A 23,183-nucleotide genomic window follows, 5' to 3' on the forward strand; every position below is an offset into this window, starting at 1 on the left:
CTCTCCTTATTCGAGATGCGAATCCCTCCCAGCTGCATGGGCTCAGTCTCAAAGCCAGAGGAGGGAGATGGTTGCGATGCGGAGCAGGGAAACACCGTTGATGCGAGCTCTCTTCCACGAGCCCGGTGACGAAGATCTACCCGTCGTTCTATGCGGATGGCGAGAGCAATCAAAGAATCCACATCTGATGGAACCTCCCGGGAGAGAATCTCATCCTTAACCACTGCGTGGAGTCCCTCCAGAAAACGAGCGAGCAGCGCCGGCTCGTTCCACTCACTAGAGGCAGCAAGAGTGCGAAACTCAATAGAATAATCCGTTATGGACCGTTCACCTTGGCATAAGGAAGCCAGGGCCCTAGAAGCCTCCCTACCAAAAACTGAACGGTCAAAAACCCGAATCATCTCCTCTTTAAAGTTCTGGAATTTGTTAGAGCAATCAGCCCTTGCCTCCCAGATAGCTGTGCCCCATTCTCGAGCCCGGCCAGTAAGGAGTGAAATGACGTAAGCAACCCGAGCTCTCTCTCTAGAGTATGTGTTGGGTTGGAGAGAGAACACAATCTCACACTGCGTGAGAAAGGAGCGGCACTCAGTGGGCTGCCCGGAGTAGCAAGGTGGGTTATTAACCCTAGGTTCTGGAGGCTCGGCAGGCCAGGAAGTAACAGGTGGCACGAGACGTAGACTCTGGAACTGTCCAGAGAGGTCGGAAACCTGAGCGGCCAGGTTCTCCACGGCATGGCGAGCAGCAGACAATTCCTGCTCGTGTCTGCCGAGCATGGCTCCTTGGATCTTGACGGCAGTGTAACGAGCGTCTGTAGTCGCTGGGTCCATTCCTTGGTCGGTTCCTTCTGTCATGCAGCTGAAAGAGGACCCAAAAGCGACTTAACAGAAACAGAGTTTATTTAAGTCCAAACAGGGAATAACAGAAATCCTCTAGACTTGTAGAGGGGAAATAACTGGAGAAGCGGCCACAGACTGCAGGTCGCCGGGTAGGCGCAGGCCGTAGTCGACAGAGACACCTGCTCACACGCAGCATCTGATGAAGGCAAAAAAACACGACAGGACAGGGCGATACACAATCACAGCAAAAACACGACAGGACAGGGCGAAACGCATTCACAGCATGGTGAATACAATACAAGGAACCGACGGGACAGGAACGGATCACAAAGGAATAAATAGGGACTCTAATCAGGGGAAAGGATCGGGAACAGGTGTGGGAAGATTAAATGATGATTAGGGGAATAGGAACAGCTGGGAGCAGGAACGGAACGATAGAGAGAAGAGAGAGCGAGAGAGTGAGAGAGGGAGGGGGAGAGAGAGGGATAGAAGGAGGGAAAGAACCAAATAAGACCAGCAGAGGGAAACGAATAGCATGGGGAGCACAGGGACAAGACATGATAATAAATGACAAACATGACAATAAAGGGAAATGCCCTGCGTCCTGTCTGATGAAGCCAGTCGACGGGAGCCTGGCTGTAAACGAATAGAGCATAAAGGGAAATGCCCTGCGTCCTGTGTATTACACTGGATTTGCATATCCGTTGTGGACTATCACATTCATCTCAAGGACACATGGACAACAATATGGTATGCTATGCACTGGGCTGCACTCTGTGCATACTGCATATGATATATGTCTGCCAAATCTAATTCTACAATACAACTAGGCTTCATTGGCTTTTGTGCGAATCAGAGCATGTACATTGGAGTTACTACATGATTTGTGTGCTTTTGAGTGGAGCTAAGTATTTAACATCTGGTGGAGATGCAGGGTCAAAGGTCATCAACAGTTGCAATCAGTGCAAGGTCTAAGGTCTTTCTGCCTATAGGAAACCCAACCCCATGTGTGTCAGACACGTGATGTATTGTCTAATGAAGAAAAAAGATGGTGTGTCATGGTATATGAATGAAGGCAGTCTTCATGGTGTACGAGGACAGTGCTGCCTGTGTCGCTCACCTATCCTGACCCCCATATTGTCATCCAACCCAAGACCTAATGTGCTTCCAAAACAAAACCAGGAATGTAAATCTCACCAGGTGATGGAAAACACCACAACGATCCCGATTTGCATCCGTGTGGACAAACCAAGACTAGGACATTTGATTTTCAAAAGAGGTGCCTGTCTCGCACAGTGCTTAGAAGTGTTGTCATCGGTGCACTTCAGACTCTGAGACAAAGTTTATTGCTGATTTGTTTGTTATGTATTTAGGTGGGTAGATACTATGCCTCCTAACAATACATAGCTGGTTAATTCTGTGGTTGTTATTTATTTAGGTGGGTAGATACTATGCCTCCTAACAATACATAGCTGGTTAATTCTGTGGTTGTTATTTATTTAGGTGGGTAGAGACTATGCCTCCTAACAATACATAGCTGGATGTTTCTCATTGAAGTCAAGCCAAAATAGTTGGCTTTGAAAGCATCCCACACAAAAACAGAAATAGCTTCCATGTAGATATGACATTGTGAAATGTTTATTATACCAATAATGTACAGGTGTTACACTTATACTAGTGTCTTCCTCTTCCAACACCATATCACCTAGCTGCCATACCGAGCACCAGGAGTTTTCCCTAGTAAGCAGATCACACGGTCAGGTAAAACTCCAGGCCTTAATCATGAATCATAACAAGGGCCAAGAGTTTTTGCCAAATAAATACTCCTGTCCCACACTGTGGTTAGGGAGCCTTCTCTACTAAGCCACAGTGAGGCGCTGTGTGTCCTTGTCGGCCCCGAACCAAGTTTATTTTCCCAATGTGCTGCAACAATGCCTGCCCGTCTGTCTGTGTGAAAGAAATATGAATGTCTATTTTTAAAAAGTAGAGTAAAGGATTTTAATCCTACAGTGTCCGTCTTCATCCACTCCTGGCACTGTATGCCTCCTCCACTATAAGTCAGTCGTAGTGTCACAGTCCCGAGTGGCTCAGCAGTCTAAAGCAATGCATCTCAGTGCTGGAGGTGTCACTACAGTCCCTGGTTTGAATCCAGGCTGTATCACAACCGGCCGTGATTGGGAGTCCCATAGGGCGGCGCACAATTGGCCCAGCGTCGTCTGGGTTATGGTTTGGCCAGGGGTAGGCCGTCATTGTAAATAAGAATTTGTTCTTAACTGACTTGCCTTGTTAAATGAAATATAAATAGGTTAGAATCAGTGAGGGTTAAGGAAACCTAGGCCATGGTTAGCATTCATGTATCAAATCAATGTTACTTGGATCTAAATATTTTATCATGTTTTTTTCGTCTGAGGGGCATATGTATGCCTTAGGGATGTTACCTCGTTATTTCCTAAGGCAAGTCAAGTGTTGCGTTTATTGATTTCTCTATTCGGAGGATTCAACATTGTTGTGAACTGTCTAGGAATTTTAACTAATAGTAGTCCTTGATTTTTTAATGTCCAGGCAATGCAGTTTTTTTTTAAACAGACTGACCAAACTTCCTTGGTGAAGATGCCATGGAGTCGGTCCTGGACGTCATTTAACTCCTACAGGAAGGAAAACAAGTTAATCACAAGTTAATCACATGTTTTTTTGCAGGACGTAACATATCATAGGGAATGGATGACGTAGTGCACACTTTTTACCAGAACCCAACGTAGTGCACACTTTTGACCAGAACCCTACGTAGTGCACACTTTTAACCAGAACCCTACGTAGTGCACACTTTTGACTAGAATCCTACGTAGTGCACACTTTTGCCCGGAACCCTACGTAGTGCACACTTTTGACCAGAATCCTACGTAGTGCACACTTTTGACCAGAACCCTATGTAGTGCACACTTTTGACCAGAACCCTACGTAGTGCACACTTTTGACCAGAACCCTACGTAGTGCACACTTTTGACCAGAACCCTACGTAGTGCACACTTTTGACCAGAACCCTACGTAGTGCACAGTTTTGACCAGAACCCTACGTAGTGCACACTTTTGACCAGAACCCTACGTAGTGCACACTTTTAACCAGAACCCTACGTAGTGCACACTTTTGACTAGAATCCTACGTAGTGCACACTTTTGACCGGAACCCTACGTAGTGCACACTTTTGACCAGAATCCTACGTAGTGCACACTTTTGACCAGAACCCTATGTAGTGCACACTTTTGACCAGAACCCTACGTAGTGCACACTTTTGACCAGAACCCTACGTAGTGCACACTTTTGACCAGAACCCTACGTAGTGCACAGTTTTGACCAGAACCCTACGTAGTGCACAGTTTTGACCAGAACCCTACGTAGTGCACACTTTTGACCAGAACCCTACGTAGTGCACACTTTTGGGGGGGACCTGTTTTGGCCAGTGAACGTTACAATACTTTTATAACACATCTTTCACTACACATTTTATTTGATTCTATTCTATTCTTATTTTTTCCCCACCATTTCAATGAATACAAGTCAGAGCATTATGCATTCCAACGCCCTTTACATGCATGCATAAAGATATTAATTTATGAGGAATTCTGGTCATGCTGGAATGACAGTAACTCAGCATGAGACGACTGTATTGCTCCAAAGGCTAAAGGAGACCCTGACATGTGTTAATGACAGAGAATAAGCCCACTAAACCCAGGGACTATGTGAATTATGCGTACGCTTCCTCCCACCGCATACACATTTGAAAGGGAAAGGTTGCGTGCCAAACAATACTCTGTTCCCTACAAAGTGCACTACTTTTGACCAGAACCCTACGTAGTGCACTATATATGAAATAGGGTGTGATTTGGAACGCTGCCATAGACTCAGTTGGATCACTGGCAAGCTTGGAATGATTACATATTTGTCTTTGGAAGGAATACTGTATGCATACCAATGACGTGAATAATTCCAATCCTAGAGTGGTTACTCACTTGCTCGGTGAGGTCCATAAATGTTTCAGTGATCTGGGATCCTTCCAGATCCTTCTATCAACCCTTCTGACTGTGTAATGGACTACCATTACGTTGGTCTCTTTTGACATGATTGAACCGTTTGTAAAAATAAAAAAAATAAAAAATGTAAAACATTTATATAATATGTTGTTTATTCCAATAATTACTCTCCAGACAATATATACAATTTACAACTAAAAGCCAACATAACATATTATTATAATAAATTATTGAATTAATACAAGCAGTGGCAAGACATTTAACGATAAACAAGATGAATATTGCATATTAGTATTCTTACACAGTCTGTTCATGTTTGCTGTCTAGATGGGGAACATTTTAATTGATAGCTGTAAAGTCAAATCTCTTCAGAAAGTCTTTCATTAAAAAGGTACAGCTTTCCACAATCACACAACTAGTCAGCGACAGGCATTGCACTGCAAGGGAATTTGTAAGGGTACGTGTGTGTGTGTCCGTGTGTGTATTGTGCTACTCTCGGCTTACGACGCTACAACCAGTCAGAGGAGTCGCTGGTGGCCTCCCCTCGTGGCTCATTGAAAACACAGGACCGTGACCTCCGGCGGTACATAGTGGTCCCGGGGCCTTTTCTCTTGGTGAGGTGCAGGTAGATGTCTGACGTGAGGAACCTTGGGTAGCAGTCTTTTTTCATCAGACTGTAGACTTTGCTCTGCGCCGCATCGAAGCAGGTATTCGTCGGCGAAGCCATGGTCTTCTGGATGGCCACTTTGGAGGCATAGTCGATGTTGACCTACAAGACAAGTGACACTATTATGAGTATGTTGAGTGGATGTGGCTAATCAACCTTTAGATATGGTGATATGGTAATAGCACCACCTTTCCTTCTGATTGGCTAGGTGGAAGTTTCACTATATTGTTTAAACCAATCAAATCTACTTTGATCTCTACAAGCGCATAGGACGTCGGATCTAGTGGTACATTTTGAGATTGGGCCAGTGTGTGACCAAAGTATGTGTCACTTTACACTCAGTTTAGTACCAAATGCATTCTATTGGCAAGTTGAACTTCTTTCAGGTCAGTCAGTGGAAGAGAGGTCAAAATGCAGTCGTGGAAGGTGAAGAGCTACAGTTTATGGCTGGCCCAAGTCTCACTGAGGCACTGTTTTGAGTTGACTTTACTCAGAGCCTCCCTCAGGCATTGGTTTGAGTTGACTTTACTCAGAGTCCTCCATATAAGTAGAATGTGGTGTCCATGTGACACTTTTCAGTCTTCACATGTCACTGTCCTTGCAGCACATTGAACACCAGACTGAAAAGGCATGTGGGTTTGAAGTCCTGCTTGCTTATTATCTGACTGAGCGAATGTCTTGATCTCAAACTGAAAGTGCGTGGGTGTTTATATCCCTGGTTCAGTTGCTGCTAGTCATAGAGAAAGAAAACCACACGGTCACATCAGTCTTCATCCAATGCTTCCTGTGGGTATAAAGTCTCTAAACCACATGGTTCTGCAATGGTCATGTCTGTCTGTCTCACTAAGTGTCTGTCTCACTAAGGGATTAGAGAAATTTTAAATCACATGGTTCTCAGGGCTCTTGTTCTTGCATCTTACTCATTGCAACTTCTGCATAGTTCCTGTGCATAATTTATAAAGGTCACCGTATGTATACCAGTGAATGCTGATGCATCTAATCAGCCATTCTTCAAACTAGATCAAGATCATAGAAGTGCAAAGAAGATCAAGTTGTATCTTTCTTTGAATAGTTTAATAAGTCCCATTGACCAAGCATCAGCTTCAGGGAATTTATATTGATTGGGCCCACAGTTTTTCCATTGCCACTGATACAAATCCTCCAGCAAAGCCTATTTGGTTTCATTTCCCGAGCACTATATATATATATACCTCTTTTGGGGCCTCGGCTTCAATGAAGACAGAATACATGTGCTTGGCTTTGGAGATGAGCCGGATTTCCGAGTCGATGGTCTTGTACTCCTCACAGGCCAACCAGAACTCAATGTTCTCCTCACTGAACTCTGTCCTGAGGAACTGAGAGAATGACTCCACTCCGTCTGCATCAGGGGAGAAGAACATACTCTTTAATGATCTATTGGATTCAACGAGGAGGTCTATGTGAAAGACAATTAGCATGTTACCAGAGTAATGGCCACAAAGGGATCTGCATTGTGCCCACTTGAGGCTAATGCTGTAGATGTGTTACTGCGTTACTGTGCAAGCACCCGATTGATTGAATTCCAGACTATATTCACTGAAAGACATGCCTTATATTTGTTTAGGCTACTTGTTTATTATTTATTTTTTTTATATATTTTTTATTATTATTTTTATTCATATTCATAATATAAATTCCAATGCTCTATAGATTCCAAACTTGCTCTCAATGAGAAGTGGGAAAGATAATATTAAACATTCAACCACTGATCTCTGTGACACTCTAGACCAAAATGTGTTATAGCTGTAAGAAAACACTCTTCAATAGACCTATCAGGAAGTTAGACAGGTTTGAACATCTTACCAAACACTGAAAACATCTAGTCAAATTCCATTGTTCTTCTCTAACCTTTAATTTCCCAAAAGACACTGTTTCTTCCCATTAAAGTTGTGCTTTGAACAAAAATGGTTTAGACTTTGTGAATAAATGAGATATCGCTGACTTCCATCTAACCTGAATGTCTGATCAGATCTTCAAAGGAGTCGCTCCATCTCAACGCTGCCTCTGGTGAGATGCTGAAGAAAACAGTCAGAGATATCAGTTAAGTCCTCTGCTAATGATGCTGCATTCATTTGTTTATATATCTTTCAGTTTGATCCTTTTGAAAGCTGACGGTGGGCCATGTTTAGATCCTGTTGTTTCCTTCTTGTATTTGGATTGAGGAAAAGTAACTGCATATTGCATGAATTTAAAGAGATAATTCAGCTAAATTTTATATTTAGCTTCATATTAGTTTTCTTGAAGTAGTATTTGGGCGATGCTGCTTTCAAGGTAAGGTAACAATTATCTAAACATGTGAAATATACCTTTACGATTGAAAATGCTCTTCAATACAAATTGGGCATCTGGGGCAATTAAACATGTTAGGTTATTCTGCGGGGCAAACTCTTTCCATTGCTTTGCCTTTACACTTGACCGATGTCTTACTTGTTGTTGGTGGTGGCTGTCTTTTTTTCTGGCCTGATGTTTTCATGGGAGCCTGACTTGGTCAGCAGAAGGCTCAGTCGGCTCTTCTTGTCTTTCAACCTGAAACCAGAAGGAGTGAACACTGGTGACTCTCAGAAGACACATACTGTAACTGTACATAATGATAGCACATTCCGGGTTATTCCACAGCTGTTGAATCATAATGCACAAAATCACTAGCCTGGTCCCATATCTGTTTGTGCTGTCTTGCCAACTCCTACGGTTATTGTCACCCCAAACATTGTTTGAGTCGACAAGACGCCACCAACATACAGTAAATGGGAACCAGGCTACAGAATCACAACAACAGAGGAGTGAACCAGACATTTTGTTTACTCGTGCCGAGGACCTTTAACATGGATGTTCACATGACAACTGAAAAAAGTAGTCCCTGTTCTTTCTTTTCACCTTAGGTCACATGACATAAAGGTCAACAGATCAGGCAGTGTTCCCCTGAAGGCAGAAGTGGCATCTCATTTATGGATTTGCCCTTGAGAATACTAGAGCAAAGCAAGATGGCATCAGTGAGCTAACCAACATTCTGAAACTAGAAACCAACCACCAAATGATGTCCAGAAACACAGAACAAAGGCAAAAACCAAGGGGAAATGTACTTCTGCACCTCAACTCAGACAGCCACAGGAAGAGCAGCACTTTCAAGAGAATTTGCATAGACAGGAATTCACGGCGACAGCAACTGAAACTGTGTCGTGAAACTATCATTCACAACAACGTCTATTTCCCTGTCTCTAATTCCTTTCTAGGTTGTATTATTCAACTGTTTCAATAGTTCATGGATGGATTTAACAGTGTCACAATTTACCCCCATCGCGTAGAGTCATTTCATTTGCCTCACTGTTCTACATCAAAAGTATCAACAAAAGACAGCTACAAACTGAGACAGCTACAAATGACTCATTAACGCCTACTGTAAGGCTCCAGTTATCTTGGAAAATACTCTGACGCAAATAAAATGAACCAAGGTACATAACTCAGAACTGTTCATTCTAAGGTGTCTAAGAAATGTCTGGTTTTCTCATCTCCAGCTATTTGAGGCCATGGAAATGGCTTTCAGGTACACATGTACAGTCTCTGTAGAAACAAGTCAAGCATGGCGCTATGGCCAACCCTTTACATCATGAAGTTGACAGCAACACTTAAAGAGTGGAAGAATAAGTCACACTTAAAGAGTGGAGGTCACAATATCAGATTGCATATTCATATTAAAGGTATACTTTGTCTGTCTTTCTCCAATTCTTGTTGCGCAATGCAAATATAGGAAGTGGCTTTCTTACAAAATGTAATGAAAGAAGGACTTAGAAGCTTCATAGAATTGTTCAAGGACACAAAAAATCAATTGCTCCTTTCAATAAAATAAAAAGGATCAGAAGATTTGAAGTGAGAAAAAAAATGACCTACCTGAAATTACTAGCTTTCATTCTCGGTGCCAACAAGTCCTCAGGACAGAGCATTTTGAAATATGCTTCCTCTTTTGGGGCAAAAAAGTTCAATTGAGGAAACAGAAAAACAAGTGTTTCCATTCTAGCTTCCTTCTAACTTTAGCATATATGAAAGCAGAGCACAATCAGTTCTTAGTGCTCCTTTAACGCCATGGTGTGTCCCACATCTCTTTTTAAAGCTACAACATAGCCCAAACATTTCCCCAGTACCTTCCACGCTACTTCCTGACCTAGGTAAACTACTCAGTTTACCGCATCATCAGTGACAGAGAAAATCCCCCCACGCTCAACATCCTGCTTTAAACTGAGCAACTATGAACTTCACAGAATACAATAGCTTCCTATTAGCAGATAAACCCTGTCACTGTTATGACCACCCCAGATATCTGGGTAGTTGTCTGACAATGCATGATCTAACAGTGACTGATTGTGGTACTCTGATTATGTTGTCGCACAATATACTGTAGATGTCATATCAGGCCATGTGTCTGTAAACTGCTAAAATGAACAGTGTTGCTGTCACGCCTTGGTCATTGTATCTTGTGTTTTTGTTATATGTTTGGGTAGGCCAGGGTGTGACATGGGTTTATATGTTGTATTTCGTATTGGGGTTTGTATTAATTGGGAGTGTGTATTATTAGGGGTGTGTCTAGTTAGGCTTGGCTGCCTGAGGCGATTCCTAATTGGAGTCAGCTGATTCTCGTTGTCTCGGATTGGGAACCGTATTTAGGTAGCCTGAGTGCGCGTTGTATTTCGTGGGTGATTGTACCTGTCTCTGTGTTAGTCACCAGATAGGCTGTAATTAGTTTTACTCGTTTGTTGTTTTCTTATTTTCAGTTATTTCATGTACCGCATTATCTTTATTAAAAGTCATGAGTAACCTACACGCTGCATTTCGGTCTGACTCTCTTCAAACAACAGATGAACTATGTTACAGAATCACCCACCACCATTCACAGACCGAGCAGCGTGTGAACTGGCAGGATCTAAAGGAGGACGTTATGGACGGCAGAAGCAGGGATTATACTACGTGGGAAGAAATCGACAGGTGGGCGGCCGACCCAGAGCGAGTGCAGGAGCCCGCCTGGGATTCCCTACAGCAATGCGAAGAGGGCTATACACGTATGGAATCGAGAAGGAAAGCATTGCTATACAGATCGAAAACCGAAGGTAATGGGAAAGCGCAGAGAGAGAGTGGCAGAGTCAGGATTCAGACCTGAGCCTACTCTCCCTGTTAATCGTGAAGAGCAGTTGCAATGGGAGAGACTGCATCATTTGGAGATTTGGACATGGGAGGAGGAATTAGACGGTAAAGGACCCTGGGCGCAGCCGGGAGAATATCGCCGTCCCAAGGAGGAAATAGAAGCAGCTAAAGCGGAGAGGCGCAAGTATGAGGAGGCAGCACGGCGACGCGGTTGGAAACCGGAAAGTCACCCCAAAAAAAATATTGGGGGGGGGCTCAGGGAGAGTATGGCTGAGTCAGGAGATAGACCTGAGCCAACTCTCCTTGTTCATCGTGAGGAGCCAAGGAGGAGACCAGAACCAGAGCCAGTGTTAGAGGTGAGCGAAGCAGAGACTGTGAAGGAGTTAATGGGGAAAGTGGAGTGGGGAGTAATGAGGGAGTTGCTAGCTTGGTGCTATAGATATAATATTCGTCCGACGGATCATGTCGGGGATTTGATAGCACCTGAGTTAGCGCTCTATACTCAACCTGAGGTGCGTGTTAGTCGGCTGGTGAAGTTGGTGCCAGCCTCACGCACCAGGCCTCCTGTGCACATCCCTAGCCTTGCACGTCCTGTGCCTACACTGCTCTCAAGATCTCCAGTACGCCTTCACGGTCTAGCCCATCCTGTGCCACCTCCACACACCAGTCCTCCGGTAGCAGCTCCCCGCACCAGGCTTCCTGTGCGTGCCCTCGATCCAGTACCACCAGTTCCAGCACCACGCACCAGGCCTCCAGTGCGTCTCGCCTGCCCAGCACCGCCAGTGCTCCCAGTCTGCCCAGTGCCGCCAGTGCTCCCAGTCTGCCCAGCGCCGCCAGTGCTCCCAGTCTGCCCTGCGCCGCCAGTGTTCCCAGTCTGCCCAGCGCCGCCAGTCTGCCCAGCGCCGCCAGTGCTCTCAGTCTGCCCAGCGCAGCCAGAGCCTTTCTCCTCTCCTGCACTGCCGGAGTCTCCTGTCTGTCCAGCGCCACCAGTGCTCCCAGTCGGCCCAGCGCGTCCAGTGCGCCTCGCCTGTTCAGCGCAGCCAGAGCCTTTCTCCTCTCCTGCGCTGCCGGAGTCTCCTGTCTGTCCAGCGCCGCCAGTGCTCCCAGTCGGCCCAGCGCGTCCAGTGCGCCTCGCCTGTTTAGCGCAGCCAGAGCTTTTCTCCTCTCCTGCGCTGCCGGAGTCTCCTGTCTGCCCAGCGCCGCCAGTCGGCCCAGCGTCACCAGTCTGCCAGGATCCACCAGAAGTGCCAGTCTGCCAGGATCCACCAGAAGTGCCAGTCTGCCAAGATCTTCTAGATCGGCCAGACAACCTGAATCATCCAGTTCCACCAGCCAGCCAGGATTTACCGGAGCCTACTACCTGCCTGAGCTTCCTCTCAGTACTGAGCTTCCTGTCAGTACTAGGCTTCCTCTCTGTACTGGGCTCCCTCTCAGTACCGGGCTTCCCCTCTGTCCTGAGATGCCCCTCTGTCCTGAGCTGCCCTGCTGTCCTGAGATGCCCCTCTATCCTGAGATGCCCCTCTGTCCTGAGTTGCCCCTCTGTCCTGAGTTGCCCCTCTGTCCTGAGTTGCCCCTCTGTCCCGAGCTGCCCCTCTGTCCCGAGCTGCCCCTCAGTTATGTGGGGATCAGGGTGAGGACTATTAGGCCATGGTCGGCGGAGAAGGTGGATTATCCCAGGACGTGTAGGGGAGGAACTAGGACATTTATGGAGTGGGGTCCACGTCCCGAGCCAGAACCGCCACCATGGACAGACGCCCACCCGGACCCTCCCTATGCTCTTGAGGTGCGTCCCGGTGTCCGCACCTTAGGGGGGGGTTCTGTCACTTGTATCTTGTGTTTTTGTTATATGTTTGGGTAGGCCAGGGTGTGACATGGGTTTATATGTTGTATTTCGTATTGGGGTTTGTATTAATTGGGAGTGTGTATTATTAGGGGTGTGTCTAGTTAGGCTTGGCTGCCTGAGGCGATTCCTAATTGGAGTCAGCTGATTCTCGTTGTCTCGGATTGGGAACCGTATTTAGGTAGCCTGAGTGCGCGTTGTATTTTGTGGGTGATTGTACCTGTCTCTGTGTTAGTCACCAGATAGGCTGTAATTAGTTTTACTAATTTGTTGTTTTCTTATTTTCAGTTATTTCATGTACCGCATTATCTTCATTAAAAGTCATGAGTAACCTACACGCTGCATTTCGGTCTGACTCTCTTCAAACAACAGACGAACTACGTTACAGTTGCATCATAAAAAAACAACACACAACTAACATTCCAAATTAGCATTATCACCCAATGAAGCCACAGAGGCTTTAATACTTCACAAATGAAAAAACACACCCCCTCATATTGGGGTAATACTAAGGATGGTGACGTTTCAACCTCTCAAAGTGCAAAGCACTGTCATTCCCTTGGAGAGAGTAATTCTGCGATTCTGGTATATGAGATGGAATGAATAGTTAAATGGGTATGCATAGAGGATAGGCTGGGTATAGGCCTGGCGGTTTCCAGGGCAACAGGCACCTTAATATAGATAGACAAACTCACTGTGACATGGCGGAGAGCAACAGGGAGTAGGTGCCCTAGCAGGTAAACAGAGACAAATGTGATGTCTTTGTTTAAAGGCAAAGAAGAGGAACAATAACAACCAAAGAACAATATAGTTGTATGCAGCAAACACAGACCTCGGTCCTGGTTCATAGTACAGTATGACACCACACCAACGACCTTATGGTACTGTAACGCACCATCAGTCCTCTGCTCACAGTATACCATATCAGTTATACTCATGCCATCTTAATAAACACAAGACAACACAAGTTGAAAATGGCAACTTGCGGTTGTTGACATTACTGGACTTCAGCATTTATTAAATGCTCATGTACTTCTTATGAATGGTATATGTATGGGTTATGAATGAGTTATATATAGGGGCACTTCAAATAAAGTTGTACCTAGAATACTAGCTAGCTCACATACTTCACTGCTTGTATAAGTAGCTACTTTATTGCACTTAAGGTGTATGGGGGTATAGCCTTTTGTTTTGTTTAAGTCTGCTGGACTGCGGCAACACTCAAGAGCGCCGTCCCATAGAGGCAAGTTAATTACTACCAGTTGAATCATTACAACCAATTAAAATGAAAGTCTATCAAATTAGTTTGTAAGCCCGGGTGTGGTTGACTCATTAAGTATTCTGGGCCGAATGACTGGAGGATCGATGGCTCTGCAGAACCGAATGAATGCCCCCAGCTGGTCACCAATGACTTGATTTGTTTCATTATTCAAAATAATATTCAGATAACCATTACAGTTTAATTACCTTGCAACCGGCTCCTGAAATTAATTGCAAAAGCAATATAGCTACACGTCGCTAGCTTGAACACTGTAGAGGAAAAGGCCGTTTTTCTGTCTTTATGGATTTTCAGGTTTTAAAATGTTGATTTACTTGGAGTGTAGTTGCTGAGGTGGGTGGATGAGTAGATTCAGTGTAGCTAACACACTAGGGGAAATGAAGGCACCATTTTTTTAAACTGTAGGTTAAATGTAACTGACACCATATGTAATGTATGGTGAATGACACACAGAGAACAACACATCGGAGTCAGGGTGACAGGTGCGGTGGTTTGTGGTTGTCTCGCCTACGTTGGTTGAATGCCCTTATTGTAAATCAGTCTGGATTACGCTGTCTGTTAAAATGACTACCAAAACTCCATCCTGGTAAAGAGTGAGTCTGGGTAAGGCCTGAAGAAAAAGGGAAATGAACGTTGAAACTGAAAAGTGCTGACTTGTGGTGCGGGGGAGCAAAGAGGGAGGTGCTTCCTGTCTGATGTTCTTCCAAATAAAGAACTGTTACCATAGTTCAGGTCGGGTCTGTTCAGGTCAGATCTGTTCTGGTCTGGACGGGTCAGATCTGTTCTGTTCTGGTCTGGACTGGTCTGTTGTGGTCAGATCTGTTCTGGTCTGGTCTGGACTGGTCTGGACTGGTCTGGACTGGTCTGGTCTGGTCTGGTCTGGACTGGTCTGGTCTGGTCTGTTCTGGTTGGGTCTGTTCTGGTCAGATCTGTTCTGGTCTTGTCTGGACTGGTCTGTTCTGGTCAGATCTGTTCTGGTCTGGTCTGGACTGGTCTGTTCTGGTCAGATCTGTTCTGGTCTGGTCTGGTCTGTTCTGGTTGGGTCTGTTCTGGTAAGATCTTGTCTGGACTGGTCTGTTCTGGTCAGATCTGTTCTGGTCTGGTCTGGACTGGTCTGTTCTGGTCAGATCTGTTCTGGTCTGGACTGGTCTGGTCTGGTTTGGTGTGGTCTGTTCTGTTCTGGTCAGATCTGTTTTGGTCAGATCTGTTCTGGTCTGGACTGGTCTGGTCTGGTCTGGTCTGTTCTGGACTGGTCTGGTCTGGTCTGGACTGGTCTGTTCTGGACTGGTCTGGTCTGTTCTGGACTGGTCTGGTCTGGTCTGGTCTGGACTGGTCTGTTCTGTTCTGGACTGGTCTGTTCTGGTCTGATCTGTTCTGTTCTGTTCTAGTTGGGTCTGTTCTGGTCAGATCTGTTCTGGTCTTGTCTGGACTGGTCTGTTCTGGTCAGATCTGTTCTGTTCTGGTCAGATCTGTTCTGTTCTGGTCAGATCTGTTCTGGTTGGGTCTGTTCTGGTCAGATCTGGTTCTGTTCTGGTCAGATCTGGTCGGGTCTGTTCTGGTCTGTTCTGGTCAGATCTGGTCGGGTCTGTTCTGGTCAGGTCTGTTCTGGTCTGTTCTGGTCGGGTCTGTTCTGGTCTGTTCTTGCCTGGTCTGGTAAGGTCTGGTCTGGCTAGGTCTGGTCAGGTTTGGTCAGCTCAGTTCTGGTCTGGTCAGCTCAGTTCTGGTTTGTTCTGGTCTGTTCTGGTCAGCTCAGTTCTGGTCTGGTCTGGTCTGGACTGGTCTGGTCTGTTCTGGTTGGGTCTGTTCTGGTCAGATCTGTTCTGGTCTGGTCTGGACTGGTCTGTTCTGGACTGTTCTGGTCAGATCTGTTCTAGTCTGGTCTGGACTGGTCTGTTCTGGTCAGATCTGTTCTGGTCTGGTCTGGACTGGTCTGGTCTGTTCTGGACTGTTCTGGTCAGATCTGTTCTAGTCTGGTCTGGACTGGTCTGTTCTGGTCAGATCTGTTCTGGTTGGGTCTGTTCTGGTCTGTTCTGGTCTGTTCTGGTCTGTTCTGGTCGGGTCTGTTCTGGTCTGTTCTGGTCTGTTCTGGTCTGTTCTGGTCTGTTCTGGTCGGGTCTGTTCTGGTCAGGTCTGTTCTGGTCTGTTCTGGTCGGGTCTGTTCTGGTCTGTTCTTGCCTGGTCTGGTAAGGTCTGGTCTGGCTAGGTCTGGTCAGGTTTGGTCAGCTCAGTTCTGGTCTGGTCAGCTCAGTTCTGGTTTGTTCTGGTCTGTTCTGGTCAGCTCAGTTCTGGTCTGGTCTATTCTGGTCTGGTCTATTCTGGTCTGGTCAGGTGTAGATTTCAGATAATGTCTCTGTCTTGCCTGAGTGCCAGTATGTTTGTGCTATCATGTCACCACTTTGTCCCAAAGGTAATGCCAATAACAAAGGTAGAACAGTATGTAGAAAGCTAGCTAGTCATCCTGATACTGCATTAAGCATCAGGCCCTAGGGCCCTCATCCTGATTGTAACGATCGTCGTAGGAATGAGACCAAAGCGCAGCGTGGAAATTGTTCATATTTAATGTTCACAAAAAAACACTCGAACAAAATGACAAACGGAGAAAACGAAAGCGCACAGTTCTGTCAGGGAAACAACCTAAACAGAAAAATAATCACCCACAAAACACAGGTGGGAAAAGGCTACCAAAGTATGATTCTCAATCAGAGACAACGAACGACACCTGCCTCTGATTGAGAACCATACTTGCCCAAACCCATAGAAATATAACAACATAGAAAAAAGAACACAGACTACCCACCCCAACTCACGCCCTGACCAACCTAACACAAAGACATAACAAAGGAACTAAGGTCAGAACGTGACACTGATATTGCATTAAGCATCAGGCCCTAGGGCCCTCGTTCTCACAAAGGGGGGTACGGCAGTAAAAACATCAGGCCCTCGGGCCCTCGTTCTCACAGAGGGGGTACAGCAGTAAAACATCAGGCCCTAGGGCCCTCGTTCTCACAAAGGGGGGTACAGCAGTAAAACATCAGGCCCTAGTTCTCACAAAGGGAGGTACGGCAGTAAGACACAGACCCCCTGGTGCAAGACCCTCTACAAAAGCCACAAAAGGGGAACAACTACTTCAAGGTCTCAGAGCAAGTGACATCACCGATTGAAACGCTATTAGCGCGCATCACCGCTAACTAGCTAGCCATTTCACATCGGTTACACCTTCCCCAAACTGGGTTATAATCATTTAACAAGTGACATTAGCAAATATAGGGAAAATAAAAAACACGACATTTTATTAAGCTTATCAATTTTAGCAGCCTCGTCGTTAACCCTGTTACAGTATATTGATGATGTCTTCCTAGAAAGAAGAAAATATTTTGGCGTCTGTGCTTTGACTTGATTTCCAATCATCCACCAAATACATTGGAATTGACACTTCTCGTCAGTGGGCAGCTGGTTACAGCTGCTGTTTGCATAGTATATCAACTCTGGGATCTCCCTTACTATGTTAGACCCTTACCAGAAAGCTACAGGCTTCCAGGAAGAGAAGCTCTCTCAGCTTTCAACTCGTCGGGCCTGACAGAGGCAGGCAATGACACCTGCATACCAATATCTCAAGTGACATCATTTCCTTTGAGAAACCACACGGTTAGCTCTAAACGCAGAGAGCTAACCACAGCTCAGAGACATTTGCATACTGTGTACTGTAGGTCTCAAAGCAGGGCAGCAGGAACTGCAGCCAGTTTGTGTTTACATAGATCCAGAATAGCAAATGGGGGATGTACATGGAGGAAGACTAGAAGAAGAAAACCATATATATTATATTTACAGAACCTGGTATAATGAGCAAATGGCTGTGGAAGATAAATGTATCAAGGTCTCTCTAGCAGTAACAGTATCTCAGTAGCACTATAACTAGCAGTATCTCTGTATCAGTATCTCTAGCAGTATCTCAGTAGCAGTATCTCTAGCAGTATCTCAGTAGCAGTATCTCAGTATCAGTATCTCTGTATCAGTATCTCTGTATCAGTATCTCAGTAGCAGTATCTCAGTATCAGTATCTCTGTATCAGTATCTCTGTATCAGTATCTCTGTATCAGTATCTCTGTATCAGTATCTCATTAGCAGTATCTCTGTATCAGTATCTCAGTAGCAGTATCTCTGTATCAGTATCTCTGTATCAGTATCTCTGTATCAGTATCTCTGTATCAGTATCTCAGTAGCAGTATCTCTAGCAGTATCTCAGTAGCAGTATCTCTGTATCAGTATCTCTGTATCAGTATCCCTGTATCAGTATCTCTGTATCAGTATCTCTGTATCAGTATCTCTGTATCAGTATCTCTGTATCAGTATCTCAGTAGCAGTATCTCTAGCAGTATCTCAGTATCAGTATCTCTGTATCAGTATCTCTGTATCAGTATCCCTGTATCAGTATCTCTGTATCAGTATCTCTGTATCAGTATCTCTGTATCAGTATCTCTGTATCAGTATCTCTGTATCAGTATCTCTGTATCAGTATCTCTGTATCAGTATCTCTGTATCAGTATCCCTGTATCAGTATCTCTGTATCAGTATCTCTGTATCAGTATCTCAGTAGCAGTATCTCTAGCAGTATCTCAGTAGCAGTATCTCTGTATCAGTATCTCAGTAGCAGTATCTCTAGCAGTATCTCAGTAGCTGTATCCCTGTATCAGTATCTCTGTATCAGTATCTCTAGCAGTATCTCAGTAGCAGTATCTCAGTAGCAGTATCTCAGTAGCAGTATCTCAGAAGCTGTATCTCTGTATCAGTATCTCTGTATCAGTATCTCTAGCAGTATCTCAGTAGCAGTATCTCAGTTGCAGTATCTCAGAAGCAGTATCTCAGTAGCAGTATCTCAGAAGCAGTATCTCAGTAGCAGTATCTCTTTATCAGTATCTCGTAGCTCTTTCTCAAGTTTTTTAAAATTTGTAAATAAAATAAACTTATTAATTTACCAGAAACCATGTTTCCTTATCTGATGTGCATGTTTTATCGGCAACCAAGTCTGGTTTACTCAGGCTCCAAAGAGTCAGGCTTACCATGCCCATCAATATATTTTCAATTGGGCATTTGTTGAAACTTGAAAGTGTCAGACTCTGCAGGAGGGCTTTGTCCTTTTGCCTTTTGTTATCCTGTTATAGTCATACCAGCACACAGACTCGATGCTGCCACCTACTGCTGTGTAAAACAATGAAGCTTTCTACCCCAAGCACAATATAGCCAGGGTATAGCCAGGGTATAGCCAGCCACAACTGTCATTTGTGATCTAAAGATGCAACCTTATGATCACAAGTCCATTTCCTTGACTTCATCTCAAACTCCTATCTTTAAGAAAACTTTACTTTCTTAAAAAGACATATAGTGGCTTTGTTCCCCCCCCCCATATTGAATTACAGACATGAAAGGATTTAATTTCGGCCTTTGTAGGCCCAGGACCCAGGCTGTAGTGGCTCAATGGGGGTTAGTCTAAGTTAAGGTGACTGCGGAGAGCAGGGTGTTTGGTAGCGATGCACTGTCCCATCGTACAGACACTGAGTGATGCGATAGTAAAGAGGGCCGGACAGAGTTCTTTATCTTAGGTCTATGAGAGTTTCAACGTCTGTTGTAATCAGGTCCAGATGCCAATAGGGATGAAGTCCCCACTCCCCATTGCCCAGTGCTGGACAGACAGCATGACACATATAAATAAGGATTTACATGGCAAGTCGCCTTGATCAATAAACATATTCTCCTTAAGAGAGATTTCTGTCTTCTCTCTCAGTGTTGGAAAATCAAAGGTTTCAGATGAATTGTGGTCTTAACTGGGGATTGTGAAACTCATAAATACAATGTAAGTATCTGAGCTGTCGTAATCAATACAAAATGCCTATAACTATTCGCAGTGCATCATTTCCCCATTAACACATCAGAAAGTTTAGTCTTAGCGTTTTTTTACATCAACAGAGCAGCACCACAGAGAATGATGAAATCATTGTAAAGCTTGAGACCCTGGGTCTCGACCCCGCCCTGTGCAACTGGGTCCTGGACTTTCTAACGGGCCGCCCCCAGGTGGTGAAGGTAGGAAAAACACCTCCAATCTGCTGATCCTCAACATTGGGGCCCCACAAGGGTGAGTTCTCAGCCCTCTCCTGTACTCCCTGTTCACCCATGACTGCGTAGCCATGCACGCCTCCAACTCAATCATCAAGTTTACAGACGACACTACAGTGGTAGGCTTGATTACCAACAACGACGAGATGGCTACAGGGAGGAGGTGAGGGCCCTCGGAGTGTGGTGTCAGGAAAATAACCTCTAACTCAATGTCAGCAAAACTAAATAAATGATCGTGGACTTTAGGAAACAGCAGAGGGAGCACCCCCCCTATCCACATTGATGGGACAGCAGTGGAGAAGGTGGAAAGTTTTAAGTTCCTCAGTGTACATATCACTGACAAACTGAAATGGTCCACACACACAGACAGTGTGGTGAAGAAGGCGCAACAGCACCTCTTCAACCTCAGGAGGCTGAAAAAAATGTATCCCCGCCTGGTACGGCAACTGCACCGCCCACAACCGCAGGGCTCTCTAGAGGGTGGTGCGGGCTGCACAACGCATCACCGGGGGCAAACTACCTGCCCTCCAGGACACCTACAACACTCGATGTCGTGGGAAGGCAAAAAAGATCATCAAGGTCAATTACCACCCGAGCCACTGCCTGTTCACTCCGCTTCCATCCAGAAGGCGAGGTCAGTACAGGTGCATCAAAGATGGGACAGAGAGATTGAAAAGGCCATCAGATTGTTAAACAGCCATCACTAGCACAGAGAGGCGGCTGCCTATCTACAGACTTGATATCATTGGCCACTTTAATAAATGGAACACTAGTCACTTTAATAATGTTTACTTATCTCACATTACTCATCTCATACGTTTATACTGTATCCTTCACCATCTATTCTTACTATCTATGGCATCTTAGCCGCTCTGTCGCTGCTCATCCATATATTTTATACTTCTATATTCTCATCCCATTCCTTCACTAGATTGTGTGTATTAGGTTTGGTTGTGGAATTGTTAGATATTAACTGTTAGATATTGCTGCACTGTCAGATCTAGAATCATAAGCATTTCACTACACTCACAATAACATCTGCTGACCATGTGCATTTGACCAATACAATTTGAATAACACAAAAAAAAAGATTTTGTGAAGCATTTCATATCTATGCGTATTGAGCACACTATTGAAAACTCAATGCTGTTTTTCCTCCGTCTCTTTCTCTCGCATAAGATACGAGTACAATGACATGTTACACGGGCGCAGGTGTTGGGGCTTATCACTTAGCCTAGGTCCACCAACCATTTGACCAATCCAGGGAGAGAATCTAACACACCCCATAGCGCTGGCGGGGGCATAAAGGAGAAGTGTATGTAGTCAATGTTTAACAAATTCTTGGAGAAAAAAAAGAAAGAAATGTCAGGCCAACCATGGTGACAGGCATTCCAGCTCCAGTGACGTCTGGACAGGATGGGTGGCTTGGCAGAGGAATCGCTCGGATGATGTACGGATCACTTTCATCTAAACAATACACTTCTGTGATTCCTCCTCAGGGACAGCAGGCTTGTTTATGACGAAAAGCAATATGTACTATACTCAATTTGTACACCACTTTCTAGTAAATTATTCATCATCTATTTCAATGGTGTTGTATGCTTAAAAATACAGTGCCTTCTGAAAGCATTCATACCCCTTGACTTATTCCACATTTTGTTGTGTTACAGCCTGAATTCAAAATAGATTAAATTGATTTTATTCTCTCTCTCACCTCTCTACACACAACACACCATAATGACAAAGTAAAAACATGTTTTTAGATTTTTTTTGCAAATATATTGAAAATGAAATACAGAAATATCTCATTTACATAAGTATTCACACCCCTGAGTATCAATACATGTGCACCTTTGGCAGTGATTACAGACGTGAGTCTTTCTCGGTAAGACCTTTGCACACCTGGATTGTACAATATTGCCCATTATTCTTTACAAAATTAATTCAAGCTCTGTCAAATTGGTTGTTGATCATTGCTAGACAACCATTTTCATGTCTTGCCATACATTTTCAAGCAGATTTAATTCCAAACTGTAACTAGGCCACTCAGGAACATTCTCTGTCTTCTTCATACCTGTATCTTGGTAGTGACTGGGTGAATTGATACACCATCCAACGTGTAATTAATAACTTCATCATGCTCAAAGGGATATTCAATGTCTGCTTTGTTTTTTATTTTTTTACACATCTACCATTGGAAAACCTCCCTGCAACCTCCATGCAACTTATTATATAACTTATTACATTTGTACTCTTAAACGTATTTAGGTTTGCCATAAGAAAGTGGATGAATACTTATTGACTTGAATACTTAAAAGACATTTCAGCTTTAAGTGTTTTATTAATTTGTAAATATTTCGAAGAAAAAAATTCCACTTTGACATTGTGACAAAAAAAAATCTCAATTGAATCCATTTTGAATTCCCCCTGTAACACAACAAGTGGACAAAGTCAAGGGGTGTGAATACTCTCTCAAGGGGCTGTACATCACACACGGCCAATAAAAGGCGGAATTTCAAAAGACTCGGATACATTTGCAGATAGAAAATGTGTTTCTGTGAACATTAAAAAAGTATCATACTTCCATGGTCGTTTCGTGATTCAACTGTGAGGATGATTGAAAATGGCTTGATTGAAGCTACAGGCATCTTTAAACAGAAGACATTAGGAACAAAACGAACATTACTCGTCTGTTATGTATTTTCCTAAACATAATTGTTCCCTGATGAGGCAATACAGGGAATGTAAAGTCCTCCACGAGAGACCATGCAGGTATCTCACATAGGAGTGTGTGGGAGCATGTTAGTGTTGTACCACACTGCGATTAAAACCCCCACTAACATTTGGTCCACTTACGTGAGTTATACCAGTAATTGCATGTGAGATATAATTAGGTGGTATTACCATTCAGAATGTGCATTGGATTTAGAATGGGTGTACTTTACTCTGTGTAGGAGCAAGTGTGTCATATTTAACAATGAGATTTTAGGAGCACGCCCAATTTTTCAGTTTTTGATTTGTTAAAAAAGTTTAAATATCCAATAAATGTCATTCCACTTCATGATTGTGTCCCACTTGTTGTTGATTCTTCACAAAAAATACAGTTTTATATCTTTATGTTTGAAGCCTGAAATGTGGCAAAAGGTCGCAAAGTTCAAGGGGGACGAATACTTTCGCAAGGCACTGTATATATATTTGGGGGGTTTTTCTATGTTGGTAATTTATATAATAAAGGGTGTCACGTTGTTTGTAATA

At 44.3% G+C, this 23,183-nt stretch overlaps 1 protein-coding gene across 1 annotated transcript; it reads right to left on the reverse strand.

The window, feature by feature from the left end:
• Positions 1-5,003: 5,003 nt before the first annotated feature.
• On the reverse strand, positions 5,004-9,738 carry LOC124041011 (regulator of G-protein signaling 8-like). Its single transcript, XM_046358161.1, has 5 exons — positions 9,457-9,738; positions 7,999-8,097; positions 7,525-7,586; positions 6,744-6,910; positions 5,004-5,634 (listed from the first exon to the last, which is right to left on the reverse strand). The coding sequence occupies exons 1-5, from the start codon at positions 9,576-9,578 to the stop codon at positions 5,374-5,376; spliced, it is 711 nt and encodes a 236-aa protein (XP_046214117.1). The 5' UTR covers positions 9,579-9,738; the 3' UTR covers positions 5,004-5,373.
• Between the last annotated feature and the right edge of the window lie 13,445 nt (positions 9,739-23,183).

This window comes from Oncorhynchus gorbuscha, linkage group LG08, assembly GCF_021184085.1.
Source record: "Oncorhynchus gorbuscha isolate QuinsamMale2020 ecotype Even-year linkage group LG08, OgorEven_v1.0, whole genome shotgun sequence".
Taxonomy (NCBI): domain Eukaryota; kingdom Metazoa; phylum Chordata; class Actinopteri; order Salmoniformes; family Salmonidae; genus Oncorhynchus; species Oncorhynchus gorbuscha.